We start from the raw sequence: 24429 nt of genomic DNA, 5'->3' as shown, positions 1-24429 counted from the left end.
TAAATGATTAGTCTTTGAATGTTAAGTGATTGCTGAAGTACACAAATCGTCATTTAAAATGACCACAATTTGATCACAGTCGCTTCCACAATGAATGTAATAATTTCACACAATTAAAATGATTGAGCACGTTTTGTGTTAATTTCAACCTGCAAAAACAGGTAAGAGGTTCTGAAAATAATCATTGTGTGTGTGTGTGTGTGTGTCTTTTTTGCCTCTGTTTGGTAGGCTGAAGCCAGAGAGACCATAGCACGGATGTTGGGAGAGCTGAATTTGGGCCGGACTGAGAAGTGTGTTAGAGTAAACTCAGTTTCCAGTGGCCTAGCTGAGGCCGACCTCCACATTGTTCTGCAAGCAAATGTTCTTCCTCCTGCCATTATGCTGCCCAAGGTGGAGGACATTCAGCAGGTCAAATGGGTGAGCTACAAATACAGCGCCATGTGGACCCACTATCCAAAATGTATTTAGTATTTCCAGAGTTCAAATTTGAAATTCTGAAATAGAAGTCTTAAAACTTAACTTTGTTTTATTTTTATAATACTTTGTAAAAAGAAATTAAAGGATTCTTTTTTGAAAACTCCTTGGGATATTTCTTTGGATTGGTCCCAGCTGCCTCCACTGCTCAGCTCTCTGTACAGCAGACTGCTAGGAACCAACTTAATACAACTATAAAACTGATATGCATTCATTTTTTTATTATTGGATAAATTAGAATATTTGACACAAAGCATAAACCTTCTTGCATTGATTTTATGTATGGGTGTATTACAGCTTTCGTATGCATTCCCTGGAGAATGTAGTTCTTTACCTCAACTCTGAGAGTTCCAGCATTTCCAAATGCATCTCTCAGGACAAGCTGACTTTTAAGCTGAATAGGATAAACCAGAGCAACTTTGCTGTACTCTTTTCCGCCTGAAAGATCTGCAGATATGTATGTCCTGGAAAATACTGTCCAATTTTAAATAGCTTCATCCTGTTTTGTGTTTCCTCTAACTTCCTCTAAAAATAGCTAACATTGAGTCCTCTTCACTCAGTAGTAGAATCTACACCGAAAAATGTTTTCGCCACAACCCACAAGTACTTATTATGGCGCGTTTACTCATCGAAAAAGGTTCTATTTTGGAAATATGGCAGTTGCTTTTCTGCTCACGGATTTATATGACTGACCATGTCCTGGCCAATCAATGAACAGCAGTCTGTTCATGTCAGCCCTGCTAAGCCCCAACAGGACCTGCTGCTGAGCAGGTACCAAAAAAACCTGGAAAAGCCAGTAACGGAACAGACTGAGTGGAGTGGAGTTGGCCAAAGTAGAACCCATGGAAAAGGGGCACTTTGGCGATAGGTTAACCTTCCTTACCATCCTCCTTTTTTGCTATAAATTCATCACTTCATACAGTCAGAGCCCCAGGAAAACAAATACTGCTCTAAAAAAAAGTGCCCATAATCAAAACTACAGCAGTTGCATTAATAGTAGTTCAGTCTTATTTTGAAACACAAACAGAGCTATTATTGATGCTCACATGGAACCACTACTGAAAAACTACTTCAAACAATCATGACCACACTATAAAAGTTTTGGGTCAACAGTTAGAGTTTATCATTGTTATACCACAATGTCTAAATACTACCAATGTCATATCCTTGAGGATGTTGATAAATGACGCCATAATTTCCCATCCCTGCTTCAATTAAGTGTTCTCCTCTTTGAAGAGTGACAAGACGAAATCTGGCTCTGTGTTGTATTTATACTTCTGTGACACAGGAAGTCATGGATAATCAAGTATAATTTCTTAGACACACAGGTCAGCTTAAAAAATTTTAATATAAATTACGTAAATGCCTTTGATACATTTATTTTGTAGGAATAATCGGGGGGGGAGGGTTAGGTCATTTTGCTGAAACAAAATATTTCCCAACATCAAATTTTTTTTCCTCTCTAAATTAATTTAACACAATCAAAGGTTGTATTTTTGAAGGTTTTGTGGTGTGAGATGACGCCATTGCATAAAAGATGAATGTTATTTAAGGGCTTTCTACACATCTTAATAATGATTTTTAATAATTCTGGAGGACACTGTACCTAACTTTGATATAGGTATTAAAATAATTTTTTCTTGAAAATATTATTAATAAATCACATTTCTGGGCATTTTCTTCTGTCCTCAGTACCTGGACCTGTGCATTAGTTCAGAACCGTTTGTTTGGCCCTGACCGTGCCTCTTGGTTTTAATGAAGAAAGACCTGCTGTACGGATGTCAAGTTCGCAAAGGTCAGGAAGAGGGAGATCATTAAAGCCGGCCTTTTCATCAGCTCCTTATGCTTCACTTACCAGAAAATTAAACAATACATATTAGTTTTCTTCGCTGTTTATGTGATTATAGTTTAAAGACAATAAAAATGATGTCATATTTCTGAATACTTGAGCCTGTATTGTTTTTAGCATGGATTTTTACAGACAAGTGCTACATTTAGCTTTTTCTTAAGTGGCTAATATAGCCTTTTAAAAACTTCAGTTAAATCGGTTGTGAAAGGCATGTGTCTGATCTGGCTTCGAAACCATAGCGCGCGCACACACTAATATGTACGCATGCATGGTCTAGCGGCAGGCGGAGGAAGTTTTTAACTAGTGATTTTAATTAGAACACGTCAATTTCCTGCTGCCTTTTCTTTCTTCTCAGTATAATTGCTGACAGGTGTTCGCTTATTCACTGCTCCAGCTTTTCATCCTGGACTACTTCTATTCTCTTTAAAAAGATACGTTGTCATGCATTTGGTCTTTAAAATATTTTTTCTTTACTATTGCATGCAAAAATAAATATCTTAGTTGGCCAGTTTAAAGCTGTACAACCCAGATAACTGCCGGCTCTCTTTTTCCCCTTGTGTGACACTAATGCACGTAATTGTAAGTTTATTCATGTCAACCTCTTGTTTAGTCTATTCTCCTTAGGAGAGCTGGCTACAACCTTACTGCACTCTTGTTTTGATTTATTTGTGTGTTTCTGCACCAGCAGGTGTATGCACGCTCCAGAAACTAAGACAAGTTCTGCACTGGCCTTTGATTCTGACATGCATGCTCATCCAATCTCACCTTGGTCCCTCACAGCTCTTTCTGTCTGTGCCTTGCCCAGACTTTTCCCCTTGTGTGTTTGCATTGGAAGCATGTCTGATTCTCTCCGCTCTTGTTAGGCTGGGCAGTAAATCCCTCACTTGTTTATTTTTCGCCCTTATTTTATTGATATTGGCACCGGAGCCTCCAGACTGATTTGTCTCTAAAAGATGGACTTGCTTGTTTGTCTTTGTGCTGAGCTCTTTTGCTCGGCCTTTCCGCTCTCCTCCAGCCCCTTGTGTGACTGACAGGCCTTATTGGGCTGTAACAGGCGTAAACCCCCCTTCACACACGCACTCTTTTGTTCGAGGACAATTCTCACACAGATTCGGAGCCATGCACATTCTTTGCCCACCACACTATTTGGTGTGCACTGGGGACCAAAAGAATCGCACCCTGTCCCGCTCCTCCTCCTCCTCCTCTACTCCTCCTCCCGTCTCCTCCCCTCATCCCTTTTCTCCGCTTCCCCTCTGTGAAATGAACACTTCAGCAGGCCGGAAACATTTAATCTGGCCCCCTTTTGAAGAAAATTAATTGAAACTTGTCCCACTATAGCCTCCTTTCTCGAGCCCCGTCTCTCCCTCCTCTTTTCATGATTGCGAGTCGAAAATTGTCAGAGGGCTTGTTTGCATCGTGGATCTGAATGGCAAGAAAAGGTGTTATTTCTTCCCTTTTAGCAATTCTTTTATTTTTCTTTTCAATTCACTGAATAGCACCTTAAAGGGTCTTAGTTTTGATAGCCATCGACAGCTAATGGTTGCCATGCGTGTCAGAGTAACAATAAACAGGCACTATTGGGCCTCTTATGCTGGTAAATCAGACCCTTAAAGTCTACAATAGCTGAAGAGGAGAGTTTTGAGGACAGACAGAAACATTGAATCATAGAGGGTTTTTTTTTTTTGTCCAGTGGAGCCATCACCTGTTTTCCTTCAGTAGGATCTAAACCACTGGCTCGACCAGCCGCGATGTCTGCTGGATTTCCCAACAACGGGGCCACATCTATCTGGTCTCCTCTGTCACAGAAATGGGTTTATCTACACCCTCTTTTCACACTCCGATCCCCACCCCACCCCAACCCCTTCCTGTGTTGGCAAGGGAGGGGGGCATATTATGCTAAAACCCCCAGCGTTAGTTTTTATGTTGCCATAGCAGCCTTGCTCCCACAGGGTTGTGACCTCAGATGATTACAGTACAAAGCCTATTGGGTCTTGAAAACCTCTTTGAAGATGAAAAGTCTTTGATGGTTTGTATTTATGCAAATCTCCCAGATATGATTTATCCAACTGAGATTGAATGGAGAGATGATTAAAATTGCCCCTATTTTTTCGAACCCCTTCAATGGAGGTCCAGTCTTTCAGTTTTCAGAATGAAAGTGGTGAGTGTGAGGGCTATTGTGTTCCTCATTTGGACAAAAGGTCATGATGTACCTGAGGTTATTTATAATGTTTAGTGTTTTTTTTTATTTATTTCTGATGTCTTAAAGAAGGAGCAGAAGGAGAGGACGGGGGAACTCAGAGGTAGACATTTCTTCTCTGAGCTTTCGTTCTCTCTTCTTTCTGTCTTTTTTTTTTTGTCTTTTTGTCTGGCTTTGAAAGGAAATATCTGACGGAGGGGGCTTTTGTGTGTTTCCAGATGATAGATTTAGGAATTTGGGCAACCCCACTGGCAGTCCAGGGCTAGCTGTGAACTGGTCTGTTGGAAAAAATCGGAATGCTTTGGTCTTCAAAGAATTAAACTAGGGTTTTAAAACCCTACTTAGGTGAGCTTGCATATTAGCAGGAGTCGTGCAGAATAAAGGCCTCAGCAAAGTGTTGCATCGCTCTCTGATTGTTGCTGTGGTCTCCCCTGTTCCCCGCCACAGAGGAGGTGCGCAAAAACAGAATAATGCAGTGGTAAAAACATGCTCAAAGACAACCCAAATCTTGTTTCTTCTTCCTTTTTCTGCACTTTGTTTCTTCTGTGTGTATGTATGCGTTGGTGTGTGTGTGTGTGTGTGTGTGTGTGGGGGGGGGGGAGCATTTACATGTCTGCATGCTCTCTCAGGGGAGCACTAGCTGTAGTTGAGGAGAACCTCTGAAAGAAGGTAGAGCAGAATACTTCAGACGAAAGGGGGAACCCTGGTGTTAATGTAAAATATTTTATTTCTTTGCTTTTGTTGCTGCTCTCCTTGTCTTGCTCTCTGCACCATGTGAACCTTCACAGATGTGTTTCTGAGAAAAGGCTCAAACTGGAATGGCACAGGTGATCAAGGTGTCGAGATTTCCATCAAAACGGGATTTTAGCATATTAAGACTTTTTCCCCAACTCTGTCATTCTTACCCTACTGGGGGTTTTGAAAACAGTTGCTGTAATCCTTCACAGTCATTCCTATAGAATAACTCATAAAATTTTAAATGGACCATATTTCCACCAACAAGGTAGTGCATAGAAAATGTTTTACAAATAAAAATCAGATACAGTGTGACATGTATTTGTATCCGGCCACCTTTACTCTGCTCCCCCTAAATAAACTCCACTTCCCGGTTTCTTAGCTCCCTTTGGCAGTTTGTACAATTTGTATTGACCCCTTTTACTCTGCAAACCATAACTAAAAACCAGCGACAAATCTCCTAATTGACTTTTGTTGTTTGTAGGACTTGTGGATTTGTTTGTAAATATTTATGAATTGATGAAAGTAAACTGATTTTTGCAACTGAATGTTAAAAAGAGCAGCAAGTTACAATAAAATAAATTGCCTAATGGAAAATATTGTCCGCTGAGGTTAAGTTAATTGTGTAACTAAAAAGGCATTTTCCTATTTATTTGGATTGTGTAAACATGATTGGCCGAACCACTGCAAGAAAATTTATTAATTGTGATTGCTGAGAGCTTTAATGTCTCCCAGTCACAGAAACTGCGGCTGTTGTTAATGAGTCAAACATGAGACGTTGCCCATGTGCTCAGTTTGTTGACAGGTTTCAGCACAACTTGAAAGGACGGACGCTGACAGAACCCATTCGCCTCGTCACCTTTGTGGAAACCGCTGTGGGCCTGCTCAATTTTAAGGTAAATAAAAGGAAAACTGCAAACGTAAGAGATTTTGCTTTTTGTTTATTGTTGGCTTCAGATTAAAGACTCCATCAGCATGAAGAGAACTTGACACATCCAGAAAGAAAAGGATCTGAAGCTCCTCGACCGCCTCTCAAAATGAGCCTTTAGACTGTTTCTTTCCATCCTCAAACGTCTTGACATTGTTTAATTAGTGCCAACTTCATATCCTCATAGTGAGAAAGTTCTTTAGGATATTTCAGTTAGAATCAGTCAGATTTCTCTAACAGTGCAGCATGACCTTCAGCTTCTTGGAGGGGTAAAGAGAGCAGATTTGAGGAGCAACCAGCTGGCAGTCTTTCTTTTGGTTCGTCTGTCAGTTCTTCAGTCTATTTCTCTGACTGTGTTTGTGATCATGTGTATGCGCATGTGTTGTTGGAGGGGGGGCTTTCTTGAGCAAACCCCTTATTTTCGCCCAGACTGAACACCAGGTAACAAACTTGCTGTGGCACAGCTAGAGGTGAAATTAATTTGGAGTTAAAATTAAAGCAAAGCATGGGAAACATCTTATTTTGTCTTTATTACAGACAATCCTGATATTTGTTCTTCTGCTCATGGCTGTGGATGCTGGTCTTACCAGCTTATATTTGTAAAACTTATGACTTTTCTATTATGTTTTGGTCCAAGTTTTTGGTGAACCTTCAGCACATTGCTGGCCAAAACAATAAATAAACAAGCAGTTTCCTAGATCACACAATAAGTCATATTTCCTACTTGTACTGTTAAAGATGTTTGCACAAATTAAATGTTGTCTTTCAACTTAAAATACCATTGATAGTTGAACAAATGGAGAAAAAGCTAGTCCAGCAGCTGTCTGCCTCTGTTATGCTGATTTATTTGCTCTCTTTCAGGCCGTGTGTGAGGAAATCCGCCAACTCGCTCCCAGAGCCGGGCTCCACCATGACTGCGTGGTGTTTGGCTCTGATGACTTCTGTGCCAGCATAGGTGTGTGCTTAAATTTCTACTCTCTTAAATAGCAGCAAATCAAACATTTGCTGTTACTGCTTTTACAGTGCCTTGCAAAACGATTCAAATCTCTTGAACCTTTTCACATTTTTGACTTTACAACTATAAACAACGATGTATTTTATTTGGATTTTAAGTGATTGAACAACACAAAGTAGTGCCTCAAGTTGTTGAACTAAACAAAGATAAGTGGTTTTCCAAGATATTTTTAAACAATGTGTTACTCAGTGGCCCAGTTGGTAGTACCGTTGCCTTGCAGCAATAATGCCCTGGGTTCGAACCACAGCCTGGGGTGTTTCTTAATGAAGTTTTCCTGTTTCCCCATGGTTCCTGGTACTCCAACTTCCGACTGCAGTCCACAAACATGCCTGTTTTTGTATTTTGTTTATTTGTCTCTGTAAATTGCCCTTAGATATGATAGTGTGCGTGCATGGTTGTTTGTCCGGTTTGTCTCTGTGTTGCCCTATGATAGACTGGCGATCTGTCTAGGGTGTCACCCAATGAACTATAAATCGGTCTGTTCTGTTAAGGCCTCAGAGGTTTGTCAGAGAACTAAATAATCAGCATCATGAAGACCAATGAATACCTCAGACATGACAGGGGTACCATTGTGGAGAAGTTTAAAGCAGGGTTAGATTTTAAAACAAACATGCCACGACATTACCTACCACCTAAGCTGACAGGCTGGGTAAGGAGAGCATTAATCAGAGAAGCATCCAGAAGGCCCTCGGTAACTCTGGAGCTGCACAGATCCACAGCTCAGGTGGACAAAATCTGTTTACAGGATAACTGTTAGTCATGCACTAAACTGATATTTCCTTTAAGGAGAGTGAAGGAAAACTAACACTGCACACATAAAAGTGATAGATACATGGTGGTGGCAGCATCGTGCTGTGTTATGCTTCTCTTCAGGAGGTACAGGAAAGCCGGTCAGAGTATGAAGGGAAGATGGATTGAGCTCAATTCAGGGCAATCCTGGAAGAAGCAAGCCTGATAGAAGCTGAAAAAACAATTTAAGACTGAGGCTGAAGTTCACCTTCAGATCAAAGCAAAGTTATGTGTTGAAATGTGTTGGATCTAGACCTAAGAATCTTTGGCATGACTTAAATTGTTCTTCACAGAAGGCTCTCAATTCAGTCGGACCAAGCTTAAGCTATTTTGCAAAGGAGAAAGGGCAAAAGTGATCACTCTCTAAATGTCTAAAGCTGGTAGAGATGTACCCTAAAACACTTGCAGCTGTTACTGCAGTGATATGTGGGTCTAGTAAAAGTTGACTCGGTGGGTGGTTGAATAGAAATGCATGCCACACTTTTCAGAGTTACAATTGTAAATACGATGTATAATTTCCCTTTCACTTTAAAGTTATCGCTTTATGTTGATGCATCACTTAATTCCTTTAAAAATACATAAAAGTTTGTTGTTATAACCAAACAAAATGTAAACATTTTAAAAGGTAAGTAATTATTTTGTATGGAAGTCAGTCTTTATTGAATTTCACTTCCTGGTGTTGGGTCAGATGAAAAACTCTTCTTCTAGTACAGAGTAACTATAGTGGTTATTTATAAGCCCTCACTGCTCTAACCCAGCTTTCCTGTATTTGTCTGCTGGTCCTCTTTAGGTGCCACGCGGACTACAGATGCCAGGGAGCTGCTGTATGCAAGGCAGAAGGTGGTTGTGACCACCAAAGCTTTTGGGCTGCAGGCCATCGACCTGGTTTACATCGACTATAAAGATGTGGAAGGACTGAGGCTACAGGCCAGGGAGGGGGCTCTCATGGGCTTCACGGGTACAATTTCCATCTCGCTTTCTGACTGTAATCATGATGAATATCCTCCAGGTGCCCCTTTGATAACTGTGCTTGGTTCCCATTGTTATCCGTTTTTGTATGAATTGCATGCCATATAATCCTTGCTCCATCGTGTGGGAGAACATTACAAAGGTCTCATCTGCTAAAGACATCCAAGATGTCCTACTGTTTAGATTTGTACTTTTGTAATGACAGCATCACCTTAAAATGATCTGTGTTTTACAGTGGAAAGTTTAGTGTCTGCATCCAGTCTCAGTGAATATACATACTGTAATTAAGATGTAAGATGTATTATTATTAGTACTCAGTATCAGTACTGAGGAGGATTCTGTTTAGAGTCTGTATTCTAGTCAGAGGCGTTTTTTTAAGGTGTGGCATTCCACCCAGAGCAGCATGTCCTGGGGGACAGCATTAGCACTCAAAACAATGTAAAAGTTGTCAATTGCACAGTTGCACACTTAACAAATTTGCTTTCGCTTAGTTGCAGATCCGTTCATTGGGTAGCAGCACCCACTCTAGTGCACCCTATAAGCACTATGAAAATATAGCTATTTACTGCAGCTGGCAGTTACATCAGTGCTATGTTCAAGGGCGATTTCACTCTGTTTTTTAAAGAATCTGACCTACATTTCATCATCCCGAGTTTAAAATGCCAAACTTCTTTGTAAAGCACAAGACTCGTATTGAAGGATCAGTATTTTTTATTTTGCTAATAAGTTACTTATTAAAAGGTTTGCAGGTTCTTTTTCATTACAGTGTTCATGGGGGAGTGGTAGCACGTTTGGTTGTAGGTGTAGACAGGGGTACAGACGGAGGGGATCGCCAAGGGCTGCGTTCTTGTACAACCGCCACTGATCCCAGTAATTCTCACAGTGTTTTCTAGAATTATTATTGGACCTCATCTAATTATTGTGTCCATCAACAAATCTAAAACAAATGTATCTCCGTTAGGAATACTTCCAAGTAAAGTAAGAAGAGAATTAGCTGAATCTCATGATTTTCTTTGTTTTTCTTAGAATGGTCTGTAAAGGTTGAGTGTTTTAGCCGAGCAGGATCGAGCATTGGTTGCACTGACAAAGAAACATGGCAAAGAAGAGACACTGAATCAATGACCTGCACTTCATTGGGCACTTATGAAGACACAAAGAATGCCTGCATGTGATGTTACATCAGTGTGTAGGTTGCGCTCCTTGCTGTTTTCCCACTTAAACTCATCCAGGTAAAATTGTTTGCCATTTCCGCCCCTCACGTGTCCTGCAGATTCATATGCGTGTGTGTTATTTTGTTGTCTATCCTGTTTTTGCATCTTCAGAGCTACAGTCAGCACATGATTCCTTAAGCTTAGGCAAGAATAGACTAAAAATCTTGTTGTTAAATATTCATATTTGTTTGAGTCTGAAAGATTTGCAGTTCATCTCTTGGTGCACGACGGATTAAGATGGAAAGGCTGAGGGTAAACAGCTGGTTGATGAATTAAATGGTGCGATTTGAAAGGGAGCAGAAGCATTTAAAGTGCTGGATTAGTGCCCTACAAGCCGTGGGCACTCTGTATAATCTTGGTTAGCAGCTATTACTGGCCCATGTGTGCTTAAGCAATAATACGGTACAGCCAAAAGCTCTACCTGTGCAGTAATTGACCTTGGCACAACGTACTGTAAGCTGGGAACAGCACCCATTAAGCACAGGGTACAGAACACCAGTACTTCGTACTGGGGAGCTTAGTAGTGTAAAGGCAGAATTGTTTTGAACCAATGTGCGCACTAGAAGATATTTAAATACAAAACATTTGACAGGAGTCTTTAATAATATTCTAGTTAAATATTTTATAGACATCCTATTTTATGTGGTCTGAGCTGTGAGTTTGCATTGAAAATGTTCAAGAAATAGAAAAACTATTCCCCTGCTCATAGGGACCACATTTCACTTCAGTCTCCAGGATCCTGTCCATCATTCGCCTGAGAGCACTTTGCTAAATAGCCATCCTCCAATAAGGTGCCAGCCCCACATGGCAGCCTGGGATTGGCTGCAGGGCGTGAATGATGCATTTTAGGCGAACCAATGGATTGTAACCACGGGCACCTGAGTCACCCAGCCAGCCCTGTTGGAACCATCGTTCTCTTGTTGTCCTAAACAGATACACACACACACAGACAGGCTGACAAAAATAAACGCTTTCTTAAGGTACATTTAAGCCCGTCAGGTTTAGTATGGATATCGTCCTTTCATGACATGTGAAAGCATGTGGCAGAAGAGGACATAAACACTTTTTTTATTTCTTCCTGACAGAGAACAACACAGACTCAGACATACAGTAATCACATAGTCAGATGTTGTGTTTTAACATGTTTACATCTATTTCACATTAACACACAACTCATAAACAGTGATTAAAAATAAAATCAAAGTTAACAAGTAATTTTTGCTGTGTGTTTTTTTTTCCCCGAGGTTAACTCTGGTGAGCAGAGCTGCATGAAGCAACTGGGTTCTCTCCTCCCTCTTTTCTTCTCCTCTCTCCTAGACGACTTTTTTTTTTTTACCCTACTCGCTCGTGCAGCCCGCCTGCACAGCCACCTTGAAGGATTTGTAGCTAGCGACAGAGCTAAGCCCTAAAGTGTCGGGTTCCCGCTGGCTGCCGCTGAGCCGCTGCTCTCGCCAGACATGTTCATTACCCTCAACTTTATCACTACAAGTTTGATCTGCAAATGTACACGGGATTATGTCTGCAGCCTTCGGCCACATTTAACAGAGAATATGGCTGTGTGGGTGTGTGTGTGTGTGTGTGTGTGGGTGTTTTGTGTCTGTGTGTGTGTGGAGGTGGGTTGTGGTGATTGTGACCAACAGAGACATAACTCCTTGTTAGTCTTCAATTTCACCTTTTTAGTTACAGATTTTTATTTTGCTTTGGTGAATTCATAAGTTCTGGTGGTTTCGTGACCATCTGGTCCACCTCAGTCGCTTAGGACATGCAGACAGAGACAAGTCAGCCATGGGTATTTCCACCTTCTCTCTCGTTGACTTCCCCTTCTCTTTTTTTTACCCATAGCTGTACATTGTTGTGTTAAAATAAAAAGGGAATGGTGCACACAGTGCAAGTGGGCCAAAACAAGATTACTGTTTCTGTTAAAGCAGATATACCTTTCAGATTATGAGTTTTAAATACTCTGGGTCAAATCATACCCCGATTTTGCACTCGCCTATTGCCATTTTGTCCCCTTTTACTTTGATTTCCTCGCATAAACAAACAGGTTTGCACTTTTTAATGCTTTATTTCACTTGGTAGATAGGTTCGTTTGATTAATTATGCAAATAAATAATCATAAAAAAATAATAAACACCTTATATTCATAGATCGTGTTTCTAATCTTCATATAGACCACTTCACTGTTTAAATATGACCTCTGATTAGGGCTGCACAACATCAAAAAAACACGATACTGTTGCTGAGTATTGCGATGCCAAGGCAGTTGATGTATTTGGCCTGTGGAAAACACTTTATCTGCATGTGTACTTTTTAAAATATTATATCCTACTATATTTTACAAACAAGCAGTCCTTTGCGATTGCAGTATTGCACACATAACTATTGTGATTAAAACTGCAATTTGATTTACTGTGGAGATCCACCCTCGATCAAACCAAAATAACTGAGGGACCGCCTGCTGGTAGATAACGTTTATCAAAGTCATATAACTGCGTTAATGAGCAGGTGACAGAGAATGATAGTTGTCAAAGCAGGTACCGATTGATGCATGGTGAGGTATGAAACGTCCCCTGGAACATGGCTCCTTTTTGTACCTGAAAGATTCAGCTTTAATGAAAACAGCTGCAAAAGAGGGCAAAATGACCAGCATTGTGGTGGGAAAAACATCCGTCTCCAACTGAAAGAGCTAAATGCCCTGATGTGTGTGTGTTTTTCTGTAGGTAAGCAGGTCATTCACCCTGGGCAGATCCAGGCTGTGCAGGAGGAGTTCTCCCCGAGTCCAGACAGGGTCCAGTGGGCCGAGGAGCTCATTGCTGCTTTTGACCAGCATCAGAAAGAAGGAAAGGTAACGATAGATGTAGATTCGTATCGTTTCAGGTAGAAGTTGGAATTCTATCTGATGGTTGTGTTTCGCCCTTAAATGCCAAACTGAATTTTAATATTATTTGTTTTTAGGCATGGGACAGTTACTGGTAGGAATACCAAGACCTATAGTTTAAAGTTCTGAAACGCTGACATGATCAGTTTTTGTGTCTGGTAAAATGTCAAGTCCATTCGCTACCTGAGCAGATAGTCTGACTAATTAACCAGGAAATGTCAGGTTGTTGCACTCCTAGTGCTACTTTATGATGAGCAGCATGACTAAAAGGTTCTGTGACATAAGTATGTGAAGCTACTAGTTAAATCAGGGTGTCTTTATTCTATATTTTGCTTTGGTCTGTGTAACAAAATCAAATAACGATAAAGAAAAATGCTCTGCCTAGTTATTGTACATATAATAATGTATTATTATTATTTTAACAGCGGTAGGAATAATTGCTTTTCAGGTATATATAAAAGCTGGTATGAAATATTTTGTTACATACATTATATTTTTTTTTTTTTGCTTAAATAGCCCAATACCATGAAACTGCAGGTTTTTTTTACATGAGGATATGATGCCGCTATAAAATAACTATCCCATCTGTACCTCCCCAACATCTCTCTGCTGCCCATACACTGCGATGACATGGCTGTTTCTCCGCTCCGATGCTCACACCGGTCCTTTATGTGCTCACCTCCATAGCTCCAAAGACTACATACTGTATGCCCCGGGGTGACTCTCAGGACAGTGAGGGGAGGGGAATTGGGCCAATTAAGTGTACAATATTATTGTCCCTAATTTAGTGCATGGTTGGAGCCTGTGTGCCGAGCTCTGTGGGCTGTCTGCTGAGGTTATACACAATCTGCCTGCCACCTCTCTCTTCCTGCCAGGGCATTGCCCGAAGGGATTCATATCTTAGCCGTCCCTCAGCCAAGTATTTTGTGTGTGTATGTGTGTGTGTTTTATTTTTTACCGTTCCTTTGTCTTTCCAGTTTCCCGTCCAGGAAAAAGGCATTCTTTTATTCTAACGTTCAAAACTAGACAGAATTTTGAGTTTGCAACTGGTTATATGAATCAAATGTGCGTCTCCAGTGCAATGTTTGTTTCTCTCCAGGGTGCGTTCACCTTCCGTGGCAGCATGATTGACTTGCCCTCGCTGAAGCAGGCTCAGAACATCCTGACCCTCTCTGCATCGGTGTTGAAGACATAATTGGAAGGACCAGAGGTCTGAACCAGGACAGGAAACTGGAAATCTCACAGACAAAATTAGCACTTGAGAAACTTTATAAACCATCTACCCTGATGCAGGGTTACAGTGGAAAACATGGCTTGTATTTGTGTTGCAATTGACAGGAATTTGTGATTACATTCAGTAGATGTACATGTCTGTTTTTACAAGAGTCTTGACTCTTGGCGTGTTTTAAACATTACAGAAACACACAGTGAGTGTGATCAGTGCTTTCCTCTGGAGATAAACCCTGTGCAGCTTTCTGGCAGCATGTTCACCATCATGTCACTCTGCAGCCTGCGTGCCCACACCCACCATCTCTCCCGAGTCATGATAAATGCTCTCCCATCAGCACATCCAGGCAGGGTGCAGGGTGGGGCGGGGGGGGGGCCCAAAGGGTAAACAAACAACACCACACTGCTGTGGTGGGTCTATTCCTCGGGCCCCGTAGCTACAGTCGGGCCTCGGTCGCCTGCCTCGAGCCTGACTCAAGCACTTCAACATCATGTTTGCTTCAAAAACTAAAGAAAAGAAACAAATGTAATTGTTTTGTGTGATTTTTAATTGACGTGTTAGCCACGCGCAGCCTGAAAGTAAAATTTGTGCAGCATCATTTAACTGATTTCCTACATTAGAGCAACCTGTGTTTACACCAGCATTCATCAAAACTGGAACATAAAAAATGAACTCTTTAATGAGCGGAGTGAAGAAGTCACAAATGAAGGCACAAAAGGGGGCTTTGTGGAGCACTTGTCTGACTCGCCGAGGCTGTGAAGTGGGTGTGATGTTCGAGTAGAGACAGATTAGTGGCCATGTTGCTCCAGCAGACCAGGACCGAGGCTTTGTCTCTCTGACTGCGGATGGGAGGATAATTGGGGGGGTGTTGAATGGTTAATAGTGCCATTGGTGACCATGGTAATGAAAGGCGCCATACCACCTCTACCCCACCTCGTCCCCTCTCTCTTTCTTTTTTTTTGTCATGTTTCTTTCCCTTTACTGTATGATGTATTGTGTCTGGGACAGAGCCGATGTCTGTGCCAGGCCCGTCCAGACAAAAAAAAAAAAAAAAAAAAACAGGCAGAAGCAGCCCCTGCTCCAGCAAAGACCTCGACAGTAAGCCGTCGCGTTGGCATTTGGCCACACTGGTTTCTCCAAACTGGTTCACTTTCTGCTGCCATATGAACACATTGGGCCGGTTGGTTTTCAAACTCTCTTATAAAAAACCCTGATATTGGTTAGTATGATAATAGTGTTTGCAGCTGTTTTTGAGACTTTTTGTGGTGATATAAAAAAAACTTTAAAATAATTAATGAATTATTTGACTGTCCTGATTACTTAGAATGTAGATTGTTGCCGTTTTTCTTTAACCTTTGTTTAACTTTGAAATGTTTTCCTCTGACTCTTTGCATTTAAGATTGCTGCAATAAAAATAAAAAAATAAACCTGTTTATTCCAAATGTGCTCGTCATTTTAGGGCAAATAATTTACAAAAGAAAAACTGTTCTGTCTCTCTGGGGTCCGTTAATTAAAAAATAAATAAATGGAATGTTTAGAACGCAAATATGTAAAACTGGATTTCTCCAGGTACATAAAGAGTAAAAGTCCTACATTAAATGCCATGTTCATTTTCAGGAAAGACTGGCAGTATTTATCTGTTCCTTTTTCTTGCTCTGACTGAAAAATGTAGATTTAATTACATTGTGATGAACCTAGAATGCCCAGACAGTCACCCTCCTTCAAGAACCCACCAGAACCGATACCTGTCAAAAGACTTGCTGCTGCCAGCCCACTGTTTAAAATAAGACATATTTATTCATTATTTTAATATTAAATTGGTTAAAATATTAGATTTTAGGTAAGTTATTTATTTTAGTTGTTTTTGTTCTTCATGCAGATCTTAAATTTAAACTATGACAATTTTAGAAAACACTCTAAAAGTAATAAAATGTACACCCAGAAATGTTCTGATCCCGTTTCTGATGCAGTGCTGAAACAGAACCTGGTCAGAAGGAATCGGGGCCCTCCCAATCACAATTTCAGCTCTCCTCACTATCTGTTACAAGGCAATCCTGTCTGCCTTATTGCTTCTGGAGCTGCAACATGATGCCATAAATGTGCCCGACTTTAATTAAACCTTTACTTTTACGTAAAAATAACTTGGCTTCAAGCGGCTGCTTTCAGATTAATTTAAAAGGCGTTTAAAACCTTATTTTCTACAGTAAAGCAACTTTCTGACAGACTCTATTTAGAGTGCTGTAGTGGTGCATGAAAGGCCTTTAAAAAGCCATGTGGCCTCTCATGGCTGTGAATGTCCTACACTGCAAGCCCACCAGAGCGTAACCGAGTGACTTTAGTTTTGCAGGAGCCCAGTTTGACGGGAAAACTTGACCCTGCAAGCTGCTCTGCTCCAACAGGTGCCCCACCCACAGACAGGAAGGAAGACCTCAGAGCAGAGGGGCTGCAACTCAGGCATCACGCAGAGACAAATAAGCTCCTCAAGAGGAAGAAGGGGAAATTATTCTGTCAGGTTTATATTTTGAGAAATGTTCCCATTCATGTTCACCACAACATCTCTGCAGATTAGAGAAATACACCCCCGCTTGGCTCTGCTGCCTAATTCTACATGATATTTCTATCATATAATGATAATAATAACAATAAAACACCTTTCTTCTCTCGACAATCTTATTTAAATACATGTCTCCGGTATTCCCTGAGAGATTAAATTACAATTAACACGATTAGAACCTCGCAGGGAAAGAAAAAAAAAAATGTTACGGGGAATCAATTAGGCAGCGAGCAGCGCTTCATAATGTGCCGGTCGAGATTGCTTTCATAAATAATGAGCGCTTCAGCGCAGGCGGAGAGAGAGGGAGAGAAAAGGCGCGTATGCAAAACACCGTGAGAGGAAAATTAAAAGGAAATGTTTTACATATTTCCCCATTAATCCAAATGGGACCCGTGCGGCAAAGATAGTTTTATTCTAATCCCCCTCCTGCCCGGGGATGCTCAAATAATGACTTGATGTTTTAATAGACTTCTAATGGCAATGTATGACGGACTAATTGCAGCGGCAGATTATTCCGAGGCAATAAAAACGCCGCAGTTATGCGCGTGCGGAGGAGCGGACCGGATCGGGAGGAACTCGTTTCATTTCAGATAATGAAGAATCCAGAAATTCTCTTTACAGGAGTTGTTTTAAAGGCGATTTAAGCACAGGCCAGGCCTCTGAAAAACAACAAAAAGCTTGGTTTAACCACTTATTTGTTTAAACAATTATTTTAAAAGACGGTCAATTATTAAGAGAATGTGGAACTTTGCATTGTTCGAGTTTAACCATTAAAGGATTAGAAAATCGTTCCATGAAAAACGTGAATTTTCAAGTAAATGTGCTTTTAATGTGAGCCATCGGGCCTTTTAACAATATTACATCGGGGTAATTTCTTACCTCACACGGTCAGGTGACAAAGTAACCTGACAATGAACTTTTATAAATTGTATTGTTTCATCCTGGTTATAAGCCCTCTATGAAGCCGCTCTGATGGCGGACGCAGTGCGCTGGCATGGATGTAAAACTCACCGAGGCCCGTCTCTCCTGACGTCCGTCAGCTGGCACATGCGGACCATTACTAAGGAGCTTAACGGTCCCTCTTTCATAGAAAAGACAGGAAAAATACTGATTTAGTCGCTGTAATTTACCTTTACCCTTATTTTTGACAACATAAATGGCGCAATGATCAATTAATTTTGCGCTTATTTGCGTTTTCTTTTTTTAATCATTTGCACAAGAGACTGCAAGTGTTAAAAAACATGATGGGTAGCGATGTCTTTACACCTATCCAGTATCTACCAATGGCCATCTCTGTTCTCGCTGTGTTTAGCCTTCTCACTGATAAAACAATTTTATGAATTTAACCCAAAAAAGAAAACAATATGCCAACATTTTAGCTGGATAAATCTGTATTTCTGAGTGCGAATTATCTTAGGTTAAAAGCTAAATGACACAAATATAACAGCTAAATTGCAGTACGTAGGCTAGATTTTGAAGTTTGCCATTAGTGTTTAAAAAAAACAAAAAAAGAACAATTAGCTTGTTATTCAGGCTTCAAAAGTTGACATGTAAAAATGTTTTATCATAAAACCACAGCTAATGTGTGCTGTCGACTGGCAAAAAAAACAAAAAACTGCCAGGGTTGGGAAGCTCAGCTGGCTAGCAAGTTTGATTTTTAGCATTAGTACCAATGCTAAGCTAGTTAGACCATAAAGGGCAGCTGAAATAGCAAGACACGTTTCAAATCTATCCTATCAAGATTGCATGTAAATCTTTCTCCCAACAACTACCGCTAAGAGGTGCCGTTCATTGGTGACAGCTGTAGGGTCGATGAGTTCGGCTTGCTAGCACGTTTGGCTTTAGCGTTAGCATTGTCGCTAAACTAGCTAAACCTGGATTTAAACTCCCAACACAAAGTCTTTCTCTACCACGATTCTTATGGTAGTTTTCAAGTTTTTATTAAGTTAATATTTTAATTCGTTATACAACCCAGATATACAACTCACGGGACACTGGACAGGACAAATAGGACAGGCTGACTGACGGTTGACTGAAACATCTTCAGTTAAACGCCTTTCAGAAAGTTTAGGATTTGTTACTAAAATGAAACAGATTATGCTTTTTAGGATTTAACCACTATTGAACATAACATTTTTACATTAACATGCTTGAAATATATATATATATAATTTAATGCCTACAATTTAATCAGTTCTTTTTTTACAGTGTGGATGTCCTCCTTTTTCACAGCCATCTGAGACTTGTTAATAAAAAAAAAAGACAAATAATGTCGTTTATCACCAGAAATCTAGGTCTGCATGGCTTGATCACCCTATTATTAAGAGCTGCCCTTTAACTAAAATGAATTAGGAACATTAAAAGATATATGATTTTAAAAAAAAAGAGAGAAAAGCTTAATAAAAACAAAACCAATAAAGGATATTTCTAGGTGACATTACCTTCCCTCACAGCTGCTTTCCTGGGTGGACCCCCCTCTTCCCTCGATTCACTTCTTCTTAACGGGCCCAGATCAAAGGCTGACCGGCCCGCCGGAGACCAGTAAAACCCGCCCGCTTTGTCTGCTGTTGCCAGGGGTGAGGAAGAGGAGGAGGAGGGGTAGCATGATGAGACACAGGCACCAGTCTCTACAACTTTTTTTTTTTAAATTATTATAATTTTATCTCTCTTCTTTTAATCGGATTTGATTTTCATATATGTTATTTTAGCCCTCTTTATTGTCCAAATATCCCGCGTTTTCATTTTAAAATTAGTTCCCTACCATTTACGGTTTGACAGAAATACCACCCACCCCAATGTAACACCATCCACCTGAAATCAAGTCAAATGACACGCATGAACACGGGCCACAGATGAGACGCAGAAGAAGAAAAAGCAATGAAAGGCAGACGTCAGTGGAGGTGTGTGGTCACATGACTGGAAGGGGCGCTCATAGTAACACCTGCCTCTAGCTGCAGATTTGACTGAAAGGAAACGACAATGGAGGGGTGTAGAGTCCTCCTCTGATCAGCGCCCTGCACAAAAAAACTTCGTCCATCAGTGCGCCGCTTTTCTGATTCACGCATGGCAGTTTTTAAGAAGAGTCATGGAAAAAAAAAAAAAAGACGGTTGATGTTGAATCATGTAAGATCTAAATTGACTATTTTCAGTGGATTACTGATGTAGGTATTTCGCTGAGCTCCCATCAGTGTTTGGTCATAATAATTCACATTTTGGTGACAAACCATTCTTTAACATTTTGATCAGAATTTAACCGAAAATGTTGGTTTAATCAATGATTGGATTATGTTTATCTAAACTGCCATCAGACTCACTATTGAGAAAAGGTCTGTGTCGGAGCAAGGAGTTAAGTTTGTATCCAGTTTGTATTATTCATATTATTAATAATTGGTTTTATCATTGTCATTATTTATTGTTTTTGTTGTTATTTGAGGTTGTTGTCAGATGAGCAACATTGTCTCAATAAGTCATGTAAATTATTTTAATTCAAACTTATTTAGGTCTTTAGGTAATTGTTTTTTTAATTGGTTGGAACTATTTTAATTTAAGGATTTTTTTTTTTTTACAGGGGAGCCTCCAGAAAGTGGAGGCAGCCAAAAGCTACAGCAGAATCCCAGAAGTTTTATTAAGTATGTTTTAATATTAAGGAACCCTAAAAAATGGTGATTGGTCCTTCTTAGGATGTTTTGAAACAACCGATAACTCTGTCCTGTTTTTAAGTACCTATAATAAAAATCAGTTGGTTTGATGTGTTAATCCGTGCTCTTTTATCTCCCGCAAACGTTAATGTCCACATTACCATAGCAATGCTCTCAATTTGTTTCAAATAGATGCATATTCCTTCGTTTATTTCAAAACCTAATTTAACAATTGCCTTTGATAAAAATATTTTTGAAAATATTGCTGGCGTATCTGATTTTACTATTGCTGTTGTCACATATAAAGAGGTGGGGGCGAAGATGAGCTGAGCCAGAAGTGTCTCATATTTATTTGCGTGGGTTTATTATTTTGGATTTCAACCTTCACAAATGAAACAACACTCTGATCTCTTTGCATAATCAACCCCCCATGCTTCTGATCCGCACTGGCCTCCCCCCTCGTCCTCCTACCTCTTCGCCGTTGAGCAGGTGGAGGCCGCGCACCTGCACGCACAGCTGCACGCACCTTGTCATCCCCGGCGCTGCTTGACGCGCAAACGAGCGCAGCTCTGGAGTTACTAGAAACTTGCGTTTTCTCCTCTAGAACAGGAGCACATTAAGCAAATGAATTTAAAAAATGCATATTTCTGACATTAATTGTGTTTATTTAAATATCCACATTGGGTAATTGTGGGTTTATCCCGGTGGATCTCTCTGCGCTTCAACATCTAATCCAATTAAACACGATAACCCTGGACTCACGTATTATTCTCCTCCTTTTTATCCCCCCCTTCAACTTGCAGACAAGCACTCTTGGTTTTGTGTCAAAGACAGAGTCAAGAGCCCTCTCTTAATCCCGAGCAAGGACCACAAGTGATTGAAAAGTGAAAGGAAACCCTCATTGGTCCTGGAGCTGGATAGTGTTTTCTTTGTCCTGCACTATATACGGTCAGTCCTTTTAATGTGCTTCTATACAGGGACCCACGTTCCGGCGCGGCTGTCTGAATGAATCTGGCAACATCTCTTGCTCTTTTTCTTATTTAACAGCTAAAACTTGTAATCCAACCCGCCTGTTAATTGGGATTTAGGAATCAATTAAACACGCATAGTGGACCTAATTAGCCCTCTGTTTGAATAGATTAGGCCTATGCCAATAAACATCAATATACTGTATAATGGAATGATTAATTCTTAAACACCTTTAGGATAAATTGGTGTTTCTTTAAGCCACATTTTAACCACAGCTCTGAAATAAATAAAATTTGGAGAAACAAACGAATTGAAACTTCAGCTTACACACAGTTGTGTTTCCACGTTTTGACGTCATACTTTGGAAATTTATGGCAGTATAACCATATTGTCAGAGTGGATGCTGCAAAAAGACAGGAAATTGACATTAATCCGCTCCCTCGCAAACTCAGGGGGGATCGACAGTAAACGGGGATGCGGTTAATGAAGCACTACTTGCCCTTTGATTCTCGGTCACAGTGTGAGGCGGGGGAAGTTTTTAAGAAACTTTCATTTGCTACTTTTCAGACTTGTGTCGTGAAATAAAATCCGGTGGAGAAAAAAAATTCTGGGGTGCAGACTACATTTGAAATGGGTCAGTGAGCTCAAATTTACCGTTTTTTGTTTTTTTTCCAAGAGATGATTTACTTTATTGGACTGCTTCATAAGTCTTTCATGAGGTTACTCCTGCACAGGGTTATTGTAGTTGTTATGCTTATTATCATTCAGATTGGGAGATCTCCCTGTAGGAGCTGTGACAGACGGACAGGGGGCAGGTGAGGGAGGGAGAATTTCAGAGTGAGGAGTCGCACCTCTCCTCAATTGGTGCAACAGGAGCCTTCTTAATGAGGGCACCTATGGGGCCCCTCCTGGATAGAGAAGTGGCCTAACCTCGCCACGGCCCCAGACGGAACTGAAGCACCTGCGCGTCCCCGGTCCCCCTCCTGGTTCCCTCCTGTCACCGCCTTCATCATCAAGAGTTCATACTTACAACTCCTACTTTTGACAAAGGAAATGCTGCGCATGGTTATTTAAAAAATCTAAGGAGGAGCTGGAGAGCAACACCCCACAATGCAATGCAATGAACACACAACTGGCTGCTCTTCTCCCTCAGTCCTGATGGGAATGAGAAAGTAAACAGGTACAGAATCTGTTTTATTCTAATTACATGCAGGTGCAAAAAGTGAAACTCACATACAGATTCATTAAACACTGATAAGTGTTTATTTCTCTTGGATGATTATGATTATGCATTCCAGCTACTGAAAATGCACACATCAGATAATTAGAACATACAAGACAGACAAGGCAAATACAAAAAAGGATTTTAATATAGAAGCATCACCCTACTCTTTAAAGTGTTTATATGTACCACGCAGTAACTGCTCTCCATAATCAGGGCTCCTTTTTGCATGAATTACTGTATTAGTGCTACGTATCATGCAGATGATCGGTGTGGCTCTGCTGACAGGTAAAGGGGGCACGGACTGATTTAATAGCAGCCTTTAACTAGTCCGATGTGTTGGGTCGGGTGTGTCTTATCTTCCTCTTGACGATAACCCACAGATTCTTTGCTTTGGTCAGATAAATTTACTGGCCAATCCAACAAAGTCATACCATGTCCAATAAATCAGGTTGCTTGTATACCTTTCTCTGTTAGCCAGTTTCTTTAGCAATGACCCTTTGTGGTTTACTGTCTTTTAGGAGGGTTTGTGACTTGTCATAATTTGCTCATGAATTTGTAGGACATGGTCATACCATGCCTGTAAGAAAAAAAATAAACTTTTTAAAATGTTTTTATGTTGCATCGTTCATTTTCTGACAACCATCTTAAGATCAAGTTTTCATGACCTTTAACCCAGAAATATCAAAATGAACCTAAATAAATACTTGAAATACATCCCTCTGTGTGTAACAAATCACATGTTTTGAATTACTTTACAGCAAGAAACTTTTTATTGATATGTTTTTATTCATTGAGATGCACCTGTACACCCTGAGTGTTACAGGTTATCCCTTCAGACAGAAATGTGATGAGCTATCAGTTAAGCTATAATAAAATCACCACCTTTCAGATTTAATGGCACAAAAGATGGATAAGCTTTAATATTTCCAGAGATATACTGTCATTAACAATGGCAAGTGTCTGCAAAGGGCCAAAAGGTCCCCGTCCCCAGTGGAGCCAGCCTAATTATACAATTAGTCTTGTGAGCGGGACAGTCCAACGCCAAATGTCCTCTGGGACATAAGTAGACACATTATAGCTGTCATCTGTACCTTCACAGGAAGTGACACAGTGCTTTGTTTGTGTTGTGATTCTTCTTGCTGTGGGCGGTGATTGGTATAAAAGTACTCCATGGTTTTAAACAGTTATGGTTTCATAAACGCAAAATTTTTCGCCATTGTTCTTTGACTTTATAACCCTTTTTAAGAGATGCCGGAGAAAGTGCTGTAGCAACTGGATTTTCTCCACCTGAATAAACCAAAGAGTGATGCAGTGCTGCCCCTCCCACAACTGATGCTGCACACTGGTAGCCAGCTGGCTGTAAGACGTCTTCTACGCGCTCTTGGTTACTTGAAAAATGAAGTTGTCTGTTTAGATATATTTCCTGTTGCAACAAACACTTGGTAGTCATGGTGTTGAAAGTAAAGGAGAGCCACCCGTCTCTCAGAAAGGTAACAATGTTTTAACTTAGCCTGATACAGGAAATAAATCTCAAGAAATTCCAATTAAAAACGAATTAACTGTTTAGTGGACGCTTTTAAGAAAACATCTGGATGTTGTTTTTGAACTTTTGGCTGGTTTTCTCTTAGGTATCATTATGAACCCATTAGGCATTTGCAGCTATGTAATTATAATGAAAAACACACATTTTTATTCATTCTGAAAACACATCGCACTATTGAGGAGCATTAATCTCATCTAATGTTTTGGAAACTGTTTTACAGTTAAATA

The 24429-nt window shown here is 40.3% G+C and overlaps 1 protein-coding gene and 1 long non-coding RNA gene across 2 annotated transcripts in view; one reads left to right on the top strand and one right to left on the bottom strand.

Moving 5' to 3' along the window:
* clybl (citrate lyase beta like) overlaps positions 1 to 15715 on the top strand; it is a 75490-nt gene extending 59775 nt beyond the window's left edge. The window contains exons 3-8 of the mRNA XM_047370838.1: positions 229 to 417; positions 6050 to 6151; positions 7045 to 7138; positions 8778 to 8945; positions 12888 to 13012; positions 14145 to 15715. Of these exons, the coding sequence (XP_047226794.1) occupies positions 229 to 417; positions 6050 to 6151; positions 7045 to 7138; positions 8778 to 8945; positions 12888 to 13012; positions 14145 to 14240 (774 nt within the window). The 3' untranslated portion in view covers positions 14241 to 15715. The remainder of the gene's footprint in view (positions 1 to 228; positions 418 to 6049; positions 6152 to 7044; positions 7139 to 8777; positions 8946 to 12887; positions 13013 to 14144) is intronic.
* Positions 10770 to 21066, bottom strand: LOC124871492. Its single transcript, XR_007039028.1, has 4 exons — positions 20937 to 21066; positions 19269 to 19391; positions 17839 to 17908; positions 10770 to 11092 (listed from the first exon to the last, which is right to left on the bottom strand). It is a non-coding gene; the product is annotated as an uncharacterized LOC124871492 (long non-coding RNA).
* Between the last annotated feature and the right edge of the window lie 3363 nt (positions 21067 to 24429).

This window comes from Girardinichthys multiradiatus, chromosome 7, assembly GCF_021462225.1.
Source record: "Girardinichthys multiradiatus isolate DD_20200921_A chromosome 7, DD_fGirMul_XY1, whole genome shotgun sequence".
Taxonomy (NCBI): domain Eukaryota; kingdom Metazoa; phylum Chordata; class Actinopteri; order Cyprinodontiformes; family Goodeidae; genus Girardinichthys; species Girardinichthys multiradiatus.
The sequence above is the reverse complement of the archived record's forward strand: the minus strand, read 5'-3'. Positions and strand labels throughout refer to the sequence as shown.